Genomic DNA, 15,126 nt, shown 5'->3' on the forward strand with positions numbered 1-15,126 from the left:
TCTTTGACACTGTACAAGTAACAAAAAACAGGCAGATCCTTAAAATTGGTAGTAAATTTGATTTCATCATTCATTCTTGCCACAACGTAATGTTAAACTCATCAGGATGACAAGATAAACAGGGAATTAGTTTGTGTTGGTGTTTTTAACTTGACATGGCTCACTAGGGAGAGACAGGAATATTCCTCTTTTCAGTGATATGAGATATCAGTTTAAATAAAACACGCAAGTTTTGGAATTCACATTAAAACGTTGTAAGTAGCACTCCAGCTAAAAAGGTGATACATGGTTGGAAAGCCTACATATTTTTAATTTAGATATTTTGTTTAAAATGCTAAAGTATATAGAAGATTACAAGTAAGTTTTCATAGAAACCTTGTTCATAACAGATAAAAATTATATAGAATGCACGGTAGAATTCAAAATAAAGGGAGACAACTCTGTAAAGGACACGAAAATGCAATAGAAACTATCAGATTTTTTATGAGATTTATTTCCTAAGAGCAAGCAAATTGAAATAGATGGTTATACATTTCATCATAGAGACCTATAAAGTAACTTAATAATAAAAATAAAAATGTTAAGCCTTTTTCGAGGGGGGGGGGTCACTTATTAAAGAATTTGCATGATTCTCACCTGTAGTACTACTCATAAGGGCCTGTAACTACAAAGAAATTGACGCACTTATAACAAAATTGATTCTAAAAGTGAGAAAAAGAATCGAACACCGTCAGTAAATGTAAGACTAGGAAATCTGAGACTGCCTCGGGTAAAATTTCACTGTTCTCCTACTCGACAGAGCCCCTGGGTGTCTTAAATTTCTATGGCTTGCATTTTCAGCGGTTTTAGATTCTTAATATCTTATCCACGGTAGGAATAAAATACGCGACGTTTTGGCGTCACAATAAACGATTTATGCGGCATTCTGATCACCTTGGCAATATTTTAATGTCCTCTAACTCGGCAGAGCCTCGTTAGAGAACTAGAACCGAATCTTGAGGCTCTAAGATTTCCCTTTCTTGTACTCTAAGCGGTGTAAGATTCTAAATATCTCACCCACGAGTTGGGACAGAACATGTGCACTTTCCCTAAAAGAAGTGATATCATTGAATAAAAAGTAAGTGAGCAATCACATCTTACCAATATGTGTTGGTAAATTTCAAACAAGAATAACCGTTAATTCATAGTAACTTTTGAAATGACCTATATTTAACACCTGATCGTGACGTATTATTGGTCACATTGATACGTTATATTCAGCTTTTAAATGTCAATCTTTCACTTAAAAACATTTGATCGGAAATCAAACCCTAACTGAGAAAAAAATCAAACACTAGCTTTTTTTTCAGGCAAGAGTGGAAAACCCGAGACACCCTCGGTTTAAAATATAATCGTTAGATTCGTTAGAGAAGTATTGAATCTTACCCTCGGGTGTCTAAGGTTACACTCATTCAGGTATTAGATTCTTAATTTCTTACATTCCGAGATATAAGATTTCGACAAACTTTCTCCATATATGTATTTTCAGTATGTTGCTTTAACTTTTGATCACATTACGAAGCAATTGGTTTCGATGGAAAACCTTCAACTTAAACTGAAAATCCCGCTTCATCAGAACATGATGTATTACTATGGATTCTCTGGTAACAACTCTAAAGAAGAATTCTGGTCATCAGGAGCATATGTTTTCCGTCCGAACGACACAGAAGCTACAGGAATGGTGGCATTGAAATCATACATAGTCAAGGTATGAATAAAAAAAAAAAGTGTTTTTTTACCCTATCGGTACTCCTGGTTTATACTTATAGTTTGTGTGGAGTTTGGGTTGATCATTTAATTTTGTTTCTTTGTACGTGTTATTTTGGTTATTTCATGTTCTTTCTTTTATATTTAAAACTGTCCTTCAGCAATCTATGAAAATTCTTCAGTAACAAATTATTTCCTGTTGATAGATCCATTATGTTAAGAGTATATATTTAGTTTTCATTTTGACGTTATACTCGTGAAACATTCACTATTAGCCCTATATAACTTGTATTGTCAGAATTAAACGTCATATTTATTTAAAGGGCCCTTTAGTTCAAGAAGTACATCATGTGTTTCCCTGGGCTAGCCAGATATTTCGGCTTTACAACGATGAAAGTACAGTAGAAGTTGAATGGACAGTTGGACCAATAGATATTAAGTATGTAGTAAATATAGGGTGAAATCAAAAATATGTTATACGTTCCATTAACGGAATAATTAAGCATGTTAAAATACTAATTGTCCAATAAACTAGTACTTTTTTCCAACCTCTACCAATCAGAAAAAAATCATAAAAAGCATGAGCAGATCCAGACTTTTTGAAAAGGTGGTGTCAGCCGCGCTTCTTCAGAAAAAAGGGGTGCTAGGGCATTATTTCCATTTTTGTCAATTTTACACATGAAAATGATAAATAGTACAATAAAATGGAGGTAATCAACTCCTCGCACCTTCCCCATTGATACGCCACTGAAAACAGCAGATTACTCATCTGATGTGTGAAATATATATACATATATATATTTCACACATCAGATGAGTAATCTGCTAAAACTTAAATTAATTATATATTTGACAGTTCTAACATCGTTGGGAATTTTTCAGACCTTTCTATACGTTTATATATCTTCCCTGTATCAATTTGAACCGATGGAGCAGTGTAGCAAATAGAGTCGTCACATTCTGAGACGTTATATATTTCACACATCAGATGAGTAATCTGCTAAAATAATTTTCAGTGGCGTGTGTTTCATCTGATGGTTGAAATATATATATATATTTCACACATCAGGTGAGTAATCTGCTAAAACTTAAATTAATTATATATATATATAAACGTCTCAGAATGTGACGACTCTATTCACTACACTGCTCCATCGGATCAAATTGATACAGGGAAGATATGTAAACGTATAGAAAGGTCTGAAAAATTCCCAACGATGTTAGAACTGTCAAATTTGATGTCACAGCGGTACGAATTCGAGTCCCGCGGAGGGAACGACCATTTGCATGGTTGACTTTGATTATTTTTTATCTCATTAAACAAATTGAAATGAAATTTCCAAACTTCACATGATATATTGATTAATTAAAACTGCTAAAATACATTCAAGTAAAAACGAGTACAATGGTCCACATTTTAATTATTTTATATTCAATAAGTACGGGAATTTTTTTGCTAGTTAATTTCCTAATTTCCGACCATTTATTATGGTGGTTCGGATTATTTACTTTTGTTCTATGTGCTCCTTTTGTTTTGTTAATTTTGTGTTCTTTGTATCTTTATTCTTTTTATAATCGTTGTCCCTGTATGAATTCTTTTAAGATGAGATTCGTCTTTTTTTAAAAACATTAGAGAGGTCATGATTACTCTTTTTTGTTTTCTTGGTGATGTCTTCGCTCTCAGATGTTTGCTGTTGGCTTTCTCGCGTTCCTTGGCATTGCTTTAGTCGTTTAATTTTGCACGAGTTCTGCTGAAATTGCGTTTATTATAAATGATATTAGTAGCGACTTTTTTAGGGACAAATCAGGAAAAGAAGTAATAATGAGATACGACACATCTATGAAAACAGAGGGGACATTTTACACTGATGCTAATGGTAGAGAAATTCAAGAAAGAAAGTAATACTTGTCAAATAAGATTAAGTGTAATGTATACGAAACAAATATTAAGGACATTAATGAAAATATATTTATGTAAACAATGAAAAATGTAATTTCCAAAATAATTAGAAAACGTACTCTCGACAGTCGGTAATGGTCTCAGTCTTGCATTAATATTCCCATAGACATCTATAGTGAAGTACATATTTTAAGGAATTTTTTTTTAAAAATATGTAAATTGATTCAATAAAACTTTCACTTATATAGCATTTCTAAGGACATGTAAAAAATAATTTCCCGCAAAATAATTCACGAAGATCAGACAGAAAAGTAGTTTTGAACTATAAATAGCCATTTTCTCTACTTTCTCTTTCGTTTTGCATTCACCAAATTAACTTATTCCGAGGAACATTTTTATCCTATTATGTTCAATTTTCGTAACAAAAAGTTTGTTTTCTTATAGTGTTATGTTTGCTCTATTTTATAAGTCATTGTTCATATCTTTTGACAAAACATTTGTTTGTAAAGAAACAAAAAGAAAATGCACTATATTTTATACCTTCCATGTTTTGACCTACACCCACTCAGGGATATGCAGTGCAAGAATGGTAACTAATAAAGTTTCCTGAGAAATACAGACCTACAATATGCGTTTATAAACATAAGAAAAACACGTTACAATTTTTTCTGTGTGCGTACCAACAGGTTTTTGGTATTTGGATGAGAACACGATATCACTAATAGATAGTAAATTTAGTATCTATAATCCATAACTTTTCAAGTTGCACAAACCAAATAAAATTGAGTTTTCCTTATGAATAAAACCCTTTCAGAAAAACAAAAAGCGCTGAATTCTAAACTGTTTTTAATTTGAATAAACGTAAGACTAGCTCTTTTAGCAAATTATGGAAATGTTTTCTTGATATATTTTAAAATAAATATAAAATTTCGATTAGTTTTCCTATTTCGTACACATTAAAATGTTCTTAACATGTTTCTAATATGTACAATACACTTTCATGGATATTAGAAACAAGTACAATCTTTTAAAAAATATAGCCGACGCAGTAAAATCTTGTTTTATCTACTTTACATTTCATTCAGGAAATAACACATGGCGCGCACTTTCGATATGTTTATATAGTTTTTTCGAACGCCACTAAGTTATCAGTATTTGGCCAATCGGGAAACAAAATTGCGATCAGGTGACTTACGTTTCCATGGAAGAGCGTCTTTAAGGCCAACAGGTAAAAAGCGAAAATATACCGACTGCGTCGGAAAAAAAATGTTAACCGAAAAAAAACTTACACACTAAAAGTGTTCAAACCTATATTTTAAGACGAAACTACAGAAAAACATGGACATTGAACCAAACAGAACCAGTTGCTGGAAATTACTATCCTGTGAACAGTCGAATTTTTATTCGGGTAAGACGTCAATTGTAGTTGACACTTAGATAGATGAGTTCATAGATGGGTCATAATAATACAGAAATTAGACCCAGTGTGGCCATTGATCATTTTGCCTTCGTTTAATGCTTGAATCATCATTATGGTTACACGTGAAAATAACAAAATATGTTATTCATATGTTTTGTAAAATACATAAAAATGGGCTTGTCATGTGTTTACCCGTGCTCCCAAGTCATAGTTTACTTGAGGAAGCGATGGTGGATAAAAAAAGACTTCGAACGATGGTGTTTGAAAAGCATATGTTTAGTAGTTACTTATTTATTCATGTAAGTACAAATCATTTGATAAATATATATTTTCCATGAAACTCCATATATACATGCTTTTCGTTTTCGTATCATTTTGGAAAATATGTATATTTGTATATATATGTACGTTAATATATATTTCTAAACATATGTTTTAAGGTGATTCATTCTAATGATTATTTTCAGTAAATTAGTAAGTTAATATAATATCTAAATAGTATTGAGTTTTGATGGACATTTTCCATAGATTTGTTTTCGTTATGTTATTGAAGACACTACCGACTGCATGTATTTCAGGATGAAAATGTTGGTGCTCAGTTTACAGTTATGACTGATCGTTCACAAGGCGGCAGTAGTATTTATGATGGTCAAGTCGAACTCATGGTAAAGCATAGACTTCTTGATATCTAGATTTAATGATGGGCAAGTCGAACACATGATACAGCATGGAGTTTTTGAATTCTAGTTTTTATGATGATCAAGTCGAATTTATGATAAAACAAAATCTTTTTTTTCCAATTCTAGAATTATTCATTATGCAAACTATTTAGAAAAAAACATTTAAATTAGAAGTATAAGAAGTTAACTTTACCTGTAATTAACCCTTTTCACAAATGTCAACAAACGTTAAAGAATATTATTCATAAACTTTTGGACAAATCTATTTTTACAGAAAACACAGTCCGTAAAAAAAATATTTGAATAAAAACTTAATATTCATATCAAAGATTCTTGAAATAATGTTATATTTGATCATGCGTTTATGAATAGTTTTTTACAAATAACCTTTTATGGGTTTTCATATTTGAATGACTCATAAACCTTCTCAAAAGTGCTTTTCCAACCAGTATTTAGTATAGTAGGAGTATAAATCTGTTTGACAGGTCCACAGAAGGTTACTACACGATGATAGTTTCGGTGTAGGAGAAGCACTGAATGAGACAGGAGCTGACGGTAAAGGTCTTGTTGTCAGAGGTACATTCATTACAGTTCTAATAGATTAATAGATTAAGAAGACTAAAAAGTTATCACACTTCCAAAATTTCAATTGATATATAATGGTTGAAAAATAAAGGCAAATTAATGTGGGTCACTTAATTAGCAAGTCAACGCACGGATACTTCTTTTATTTCGTCAAGTTTTTATTTGTTTCATATCTGACGTATTGATGTTTGGTTTTATATTTAAAAGAGTAATCAAGGGAACCAAGGTTATAGTGGTAATCAAAAGAATGTAATCCAGGGACAAAGACCAGACATGGAAAACAGACATACACAACAAAGAATACAAAGTAACAAAAGCAAATGAGAAACTCGGACTCCACTCAAAACTGGGAGCATGGACCAGGTGCACCGGTAGGGTAAGCGCATCACAATCACTAATGAAGTACAAGAAACGTATATTGTATTACACATGTCCGTCCGTCCGTCCGTCAACCCGTCCGCTTAAAACCAATATTTCCATAGCCTTTAACTGAAGATTACACTGTTAGGAGTAGGTCATAAACAGTGCATACTGATTTCTAGCTCGATTTTTTCTACTTCCCTTTTAACATCTTATTGTAGATTGCTTTCTTTTATGACAATGGGGAACAGCATTTTCTACAATTTACATCAACTTGCAATTTGGTATGCAAATTCAGTTAAGAGTTTCATAACGCGCTTTGTCAGCTGGTGTACTTACTCTAGAATTACTTAGACCACAAATCTAATTTTGTATAGTGAGCAGCATTGTACAAAAAAGTGTGTTGTTCATGAACTTTACTTTTTGAATATACTGTTTCAGACATTTTGATTTTTTGTTATATGACTACATTACATCTTTTGTAGGAAAACATTACTTAGTATTAGATACAATAAAGAACTCTGCAAAACTCCATCGCCTGATTGGTCTTTGGTTATACATGCAGCCATCAGTAATGTTAACCAATATCACTATGGATAGGGAACAATGGTATACTCAGTTTAATACTCAAGTAAGTGTTTTAACTGAGATATTATGAATGCTGTCTACCTGTAGGAGGTATGCAACAGGTAATTTGAATTACTTAAAAAGTAGTATTTTTGTTTATTGGTAAAGTAATATAATTTTGATACATCACATATCTGTTACAGATTTACTATAGTGTTGTTTATCAAAAAAATTATGTGTTATTTCAACAATTTTTAAATAATTTATTTAATGAAAAAAATAATAAATTATCGATATACAAAAGAAGACGAGTACTTTTAACTAATAATTTATAGAAAGTAAGTAAGCACATGTAATTTTAACTAATAACTGATTGAAAGTAAGTAAACACATGTAATCTTAACTAATAACTTATAAAAAAATAAGTAAGCACATGTAATTTTTATTAATAGTCGTGTTTCATATTTACAATAAATATAAGCTCTCATGTAGGAGATGACAAAATGTTTCTATAAAGTTTTCGAGATATGAAATATAAAATCGTCACTTTGGTCAGAAAACTTTATTTTCCTGAATATTTTCAATAAAACAACATTCTAAAGGATATGGTAGCAAGGTGTTATATATTAGTCTCAGGATGAGGGTTATATTTCTCAATAGTATTCAATAAGACGAATTTTACTTAACCAATTAATCCCAGTGATTCATGTAAAACTAGTTGTTTTACCTGAAAACCACTATACTGAAAATAATAAATGTGTAATACGTTGCGAATAAAATCTTAAACGGGAGACAAAAAAATATGCTTTGACGTTTCAAGTTAATTTTTTATGTTCCTATATTTTAAAACTTTCAAATGATTTTAATGGGCTTCGATTATTTGAGAATTTCATTCAGTCGTCGTTTATAGTAAATGCTATCACTGTACCTGATTTCTAATCTTGTATTCTATTCTCATACCTTCGTCACTTTGCCTAGTATTCTTTCTGTAGCTTCTTGATTTCTGTAGTTATTAATCAATATGAAATCATTCCAATTGTGTATTACCAACCAAATATCAAATTACACTTTTGTTCTATGTATGTCACTGATAATAAAATTGTTAGAAATCAATGTTAACTATGGTAATATATCGTATAATTTAAAGAGAAAGCAAAACAGCAACAACAATCATACAAAACAGCAACAATAATCATAAAAAAAAGCAACAACAATCATACAAAACAGCAACAACAATCATACAAAACAGCAACAATAATCATAAAAAAAAGCAACAACAATCATACAAAACAGCAACAACAATCATACAAAACAGCTACAACAACTACAATCATACAAAACAGCAACAACAATCATACAAAACAGCAACAATAATCATAAAAAAAAGCAACAACAATCATACAAAACAGCAACAACAATCATACAAAACAGCAACTACAATCATACAAAACGGCAACAACAATCATACAAAACAGCAACAACAATCATACAAAACAGCAACAATAATCATACAAAACGGCAACAACAATCATACAAAACAGCAACAACAATCATACAAAACGGAATGAAAAACGCACAGAAAACTAAACGTAAATGATCAATTTAGTGAAATAGATCAGGTGAGTCGATACAACGGTAGATGCCATTTTGTTTATACCGGGAACACTATGAACAAATCAAGAAAAGGAAAATGTCTTGATGTTGAAGTTATTGCAATCACTTGGCGTCCGTCGTCTTAACCCTTTTCCAAAACTCTTTGACATTACAACCAAACTTGGTATGGATGTTCCATATGGTATCCTGCAAAGAACTAATATTTGGGATTTTTATCCGTCAAAAAAAACATGGACACCGTTACTAAAAATAGAACATAGGGGCCAGACAGAAGTTTCTCACATATATTTCCAAAACCATTTGGTTTGACAAGGGCAAAACTGTTCAGCTGGATGAGATATATCTGTGGTCAAATTTTCGTTTTTTAACTGTTGAGTCAGGGTGGAGTTGTTGCTCTCATCGACATTTTCTTCTATTTTTGTAAGAAAATAAGTATATTGGGCTAAGTATTACCTACTCATTTGTGAGTTCTAGACTTGGTTTCCACTACAAGTCGTAGAGAACACCGTAAAGTATGGGGACAATTGGTGGTTTATACTAGAACTTCCTAATATATTTGTTAATTAATTTGATCCTCTATATAAATGCCGGACGTCACTTCCGGTGTTCCGAGAAGGTTGCGTTTAATCTTTATTCGTTATTATTTACTACACCCCCCTTCCGAAAATCAATAGTATATAGAAAGAGTAATCAAGGGAACTAAAATTCTGGCGGAAATAAAAAAAATGTAATACAAGGACAAAGACCAGAAATGGGAAACAGACAAACACAACAAAGAACATAAAGTAACTTAAATAATACACATAAAGTAACAAAAGTAACGGAGTCCACTACAGACAGGGAGCTTGGACTAGGTGCACCGGTAGGGTCAGCGTCCTCTGATTTTCTAGAAACACCAGAAGATATAAAAAAAAGGATGTCTTTATAAGGACTATGGATGATACACCGCATTTGTAAACAGTAATTACCATTCAATTTCTCAACACTGTACAGATAAAAGATGAATAAATAAAATAGCATTCATACGCCATATATCCAACACGAAATAATTTTAATCGGTATATTTCCTCGAGATTCTTTGTTGTTATACCCGCAATTTCGTCGAAAGGAAGAGGAAAAAGTCTATAAAGTTTGGTGATGATTTCCTGAACTATAAATGGAATGCCGAAAGGTTCTGATGGTAGATGGAGGCATGGTGGGTCAGTCTCGACAACTAGGTCTTCTTTTTCTATTCGGCAAACGACTGAACGAAACTCTGGATATTATTCATGTAATAAAATGAAGGGGAAAGTCCAAATTTGCAGTTTTTAAATGCTGACTTCCATTGTCTGTATAATTGAATAGAGCCGTTGAACAATGTAAATGACTCCATTGATCTGAAGGTAAATTCCCGACAAGAAAATTTAAGCACTGCTCTTGTACCTATTTGCCCCCTCTACAATGAATAACAAAGGTAAAGGTAAACCATATTCGACTGATAATTTTGTTTGCTTCCTAAAATATTTTAGTTGTTTTTAAGAGGATTTAATTGTGTCTTCTTGATCATCCAACTCACACTCACCTATAGCTATAACTGTACTAGCTCTTAGTGAACTTTCTAACTCCCTCATCCATACCTGTCTAAGAAAATCTTGGACTCTTCTCTTGACCATTCTCAGGTGGGTGCCAAAAGTCAGCTATATCATGTCATCCTCTCGAATCTTTGATCACAGACAGCTAGATGGCAAGTTTCGTGGGAAGCAATAGTTGGCAATTAAGTGACTAATGGAATATTCAGTTCCACCTGTTGTCTAGAGGTAATTAGTAAGACAAGATTCTCTAGTTTTCTTCAGTTACTTGTCCAAATGGAAATAAGAATGTAATTACTGCAAGGAAGGTTTCACTACTATTTATGGAAAAGGTTTTGGAGCTTCGAAGCATTGAAAGTTCTTTTTGTCTTCGGACTTATTAAAGAGTAGTAGCAAAATTTTCCAATGTAGAAGAGAGTGCTGTTGATATTGAATAACTTAAGATGAGGACAGATCTGATGGCGACTCCAGGTTGTTCAATTGATTGAAAATTTCAATCATAGGTAAGTTGGTATTCTGTAAAGCCGGAAGAGAGTTAACTGGATACTGAATGAATTCATTGGCTAACCTACACAGATCTAGAGAAGTGGAGCAATGTAACCGCCTCATCAGGTTTTCTAAAAGACTATCATTAATTCCACCCACCCTTTATGAAATAAGATCTCAAACTTCTTTCCAGAATCATCTGAGTCATGAAATTCTTTAATGCGTGTATCCGGAATTGACACTTGACAGAAATGTTGTCGACAAAGGCGAAACATACCACGGCAGATGAGATTGAATGGCATGACGTCGTACATTGGTAAATCTTCCAGGACAGACTGGACATTGTCAACCCTTGCTGTGGCGCTTAGTGGCACCCTTAATTGGTATTATGTGTTGTTTGGGGAAATCATCCTAATCCGGATCATAATCAAGCACAAAACCATCTTCCTTTCTAAAACACACACACACACACACACACACACACACACACACACACATGTCAAAACGTATAGAAGACAAATATATATGCACACGATAAAAACAAATATAAGCATAAGCCAAAGCTGGGGCACAATTAACACCAAGCAGAGCTACACTTTATATGTACATATCACGTCACAGAAATGTATGTTCACAAAATTTATTTAAAAGTAATTATTCCACAAAGTTTACAAGATAGCCTGGCCTTTTCCTAGACCTTGTAACTCGAAAGTGACTGTCTAAATGTGGTGCCACATCAGTATCTTTTTATCAGACCGAGGTTTTTTGAACCAGTTTAACCTTGTCGACTTTGATTATCAACATCGTAATCAGAAATGTTGTAGTTATCACTGGCTGCAATTTCTGCCGCACTTCCTGCAACAGCGTTAACATAAAAACTCGGAAATATCATCATCAGCGTTAACAGTTTTGTCAGCGACAATGCCATTGAACAACGGGTTCCCCATCCTCGTTAACCACAGAAGCAAGATACTATCTTTGCAAAGTTTAATTCGGTCTTGATGTATCTATGAATCTTTCTTTCTATTCTTTATTAAATACAGAACAAAAAGTTTTAAGGCATTGATGAAGTAAGGACCTTTCTAGGAAGATTTTAATTTTGAAGATTGGCATTTCTTTGTTGCTTCATTAAGTTTATAAACGACATCTCCAACATTATACTGATGTTGATGGTATTTAAGATCATTTGTTTTCTTCTGAATAGACTGGGATGTCTTCAGTGTTTCTCGTGCAAATTCATGCACCTTGTCCAGATTATTGATCAATTCAGATATATACTATGAACATCATATTTTCTCACAGTTTATTTATGCCGTTCCAAAATAATATCAGCAGGTTGAAAGACTTCCTTTCACAGCATATGCATGTTAAGAAGAAAACCCAGTCTAAAAATTGTTTGAAGAACAAATCGCTCCAGATAGTTGTGGCAGTTGTTGACGAAGGGTGATAGGGGTGATTTTGGTTTTATTCATTGGTAAAAGCTCATATTTTGCGCACTACAACTCCATCCATGTTTTTATCTTGGTCTGTTTAAATTTCTACTGGACAGTCAAATCTTGAGAGAAAGTTGTCAACTATAGTTTTAGCGACTTGGTAAATTGGTCGATTACCATCAAGACACACTTGTTGTCATACGATGAAAAGATAATACCAGAATTGCCTTGTAAAACATACAATAGCCAGCAATTCTTTGCGGGTAGTACAGTATTTCCTTTGTACCGGAGTTCATACCATACTTGCAAAACAAATAGTTAGCCTCAATATCATCTTGTACTTGGACCAGCTCTGTCCCCCTTTTTTAACAGAAGCTTATGTTTCTAATATAAATGTACCTTCATGAGATAGATAATTCAGAATAACAGCTTAAATAAGAGCTTCTTTTAGGTCTGAAAATGCGTGTTCCTTTTTTTGCTCTGAAAAAAAGTGTGCATTCTGACAAGTTAAACGATAAAGTGGTTCAGCTACCTCAGCAAAATCCTTGGTCTCTATGGTAATTGACATATCCAAGATATGACTCTACTTCTTTCCTTGTGGTAGGAACTGGCCATTTTAATTGCTCCTTTACCCTCTGGATTGATTTGATATACCATTGGCGTTTACTACTTTCCCTAGGAATTTTACTTGGGTCTGCATTATAAAACATTTACTTGGTTTTAGCTTTAAGTTGTATTCTTTAAATCTAGAAAAGACTTTGGCAAGATTGGAAATATGATAATCAAAAGAAGAACCTAAAACCACAATGTCATCAAGATAATCAAGACATTCTTTCCACGTCAATCCGTGATGGACAAGTTGAACAATTATTCAAAATGTAGCAGGGCTATTGCATAAACTGAACGGTAGGCGAGTAAAATTGAATAGACCGTGTTTGGTTGCGAAAGCTGTTTTATGTTCGTCATTTTCATCTCAAAAAACCTGAAAGTATCTAGAAACCATATTTAAAGTTGACATGAATACACTGCCTCTTAAAGTATCTATGGATGTCTCAATGTTGGCTGTGTGATAGGCACCTTTGGCTGTTGGCTGTGTGATAGGCACCTTTGGCTGTTGGCTGTGGGATAGGCACCTTTGGCTGGTGGCTGTGGGATAGGCACCTTTGGCTGGTGGCTGTGGGATAGGCACCTTTGGCTGTTGGCTATGGGATAGGCACCTTTGGCTGTTGGCTGTGGGATAGGCACCTTTGGCTGTTGGCTGTGGGATAGGCACCTTTGGCTGTTGGCTGTGGCATAGGCACCTTTGGCTGGTGGCTGTGGGATAGGCACCTGTGGCTGGTGGCTGTGGGATAGGCACCTTTAGCTGTTGGCTATGGGATAGGAACCTTTGGCCGTTGGCTGTGGGATCGGCACCTTTGGCCGTTGGCTGTGGGATAGGCACCTTTGGCTGTTGGCTATGGGATAGGCACCTTTGGCCGTTGGCTGTGGGATAGGCACCTTTGGCCGTTGGCTGTGGGATAGGCACCTTTGGCTGTTGGCTATGGGATAGGCACCTTTGGCTGGTGGCTGTGGGATGGGCACCTTTGGCTGTTGGCTGTGGGATAGGCACCTTTGGCTGGTGGCTGTGGGATAGGCACCTTTGGCTGTTGGCTGTGGGATAGGCACCTTTGGCTGTTATGTCTTTTAGTTTGCGGTAGTCAATACAATATCTCAGCTTGCCATCTTTCTTTCTTACAAGGACAGGTGGGGATGCCAGTTCTGAAGAAGATGGTTCAATAAATCAATGACTCGACTGTTGATGAAAATGCTTTTTCTCCTCCGCTTCTAGATCTATAAATGTTCTTTGCATTCTTTGACGAATAGGATGGGCGTCACATGTGTCAATCTTGTGTGTTATGCTACCATTGAATAAACCAATATCAAAATCATCTTTGGCGACATGTCTTGATAGGCTGACAACAATTTAGCTAAATGTGAAGCCTGTAAATGTGTTAATTTGTCTACCAATCTGAAAAATGGGGCTTTTAAATGTGGTGGTAAATTTTCTTTCAATTTTTCAATATATATTTGTCACTTACTTCTATTTTTCTTATGTATAGACCTTCAGTAGTATCATCAATGTCAGTTCCCATAACTTTGTTCTATACCAATTCCCACAGAATACACTTTCTTTATGACCTTAATTTGCTTGTAGGGTTTTTTGGCAACACAGAAACCTGTTTCTTATTTCCACATAAGATGATGGGAGGTAGACGCTCGTTCATGTTGTTTGTTGGTTGAACCACTACATCTACAAGAGAAGGACTGCCAAATTCCATTTTAATTATTTGATTAGAGTTAGGTGACACCACAACTCGCTAAGCAGCTGTTACTCTATAAACTCTGGCCAATTCATCTTGATGACCAATAGAAAGAAGTAAAGATGTTATTTTTTTACCCTTCAAGTTGATGGAATAATCATGGAGGTCAATAATCGCTTCCAGATATTGGAGAGAGTCTTTACCAAGGATGAGATTATCTGAAATGTCAGCTGCAACCACATCTCATTTAACAAGAGATTTCCCAATCTTAATTTTTAATTTATCTGCCATGCTTGCAATTTTTCATTTACATTATCTATGCCCTTGAGGGTTATATCAGCTGTAAGCTTTGGTCGAGGCACAATTTGCTCAAACAAGAATTTTTGACGACTGTCACCTCAGCGGCTGTGTCTATCACTGCAAGTGATTTTATACCATGAATTTCTACTGGTATATAAGATACTAGC

The 15,126-nt window shown here is 34.1% G+C and overlaps 1 protein-coding gene across 2 annotated transcripts in view; it reads left to right on the top strand.

Annotated features, from left to right (window-relative positions):
• Positions 1–15,126, top strand: part of LOC148618493 (lysosomal alpha-mannosidase-like) — a 34,106-nt gene that overhangs the window by 15,510 nt on the left and 3,470 nt on the right. For both annotated transcript variants that reach the window (XM_088577505.1, XM_088577506.1), the window contains exons 17-23: positions 1,529–1,747; positions 2,070–2,185; positions 3,544–3,645; positions 4,967–5,054; positions 5,645–5,731; positions 6,232–6,322; positions 7,177–7,322. In XM_088577505.1, the coding sequence (XP_088433631.1) occupies positions 1,529–1,747; positions 2,070–2,185; positions 3,544–3,645; positions 4,967–5,054; positions 5,645–5,731; positions 6,232–6,322; positions 7,177–7,322 (849 nt within the window). The remainder of the gene's footprint in view (positions 1–1,528; positions 1,748–2,069; positions 2,186–3,543; positions 3,646–4,966; positions 5,055–5,644; positions 5,732–6,231; positions 6,323–7,176; positions 7,323–15,126) is intronic.

Source organism: Perna viridis, chromosome 4, assembly GCF_037379345.1.
Source record: "Perna viridis isolate PV_CMFRI_1.1 ecotype Kerala chromosome 4, ASM3737934v1, whole genome shotgun sequence".
NCBI lineage: Eukaryota > Metazoa > Mollusca > Bivalvia > Mytilida > Mytilidae > Perna > Perna viridis.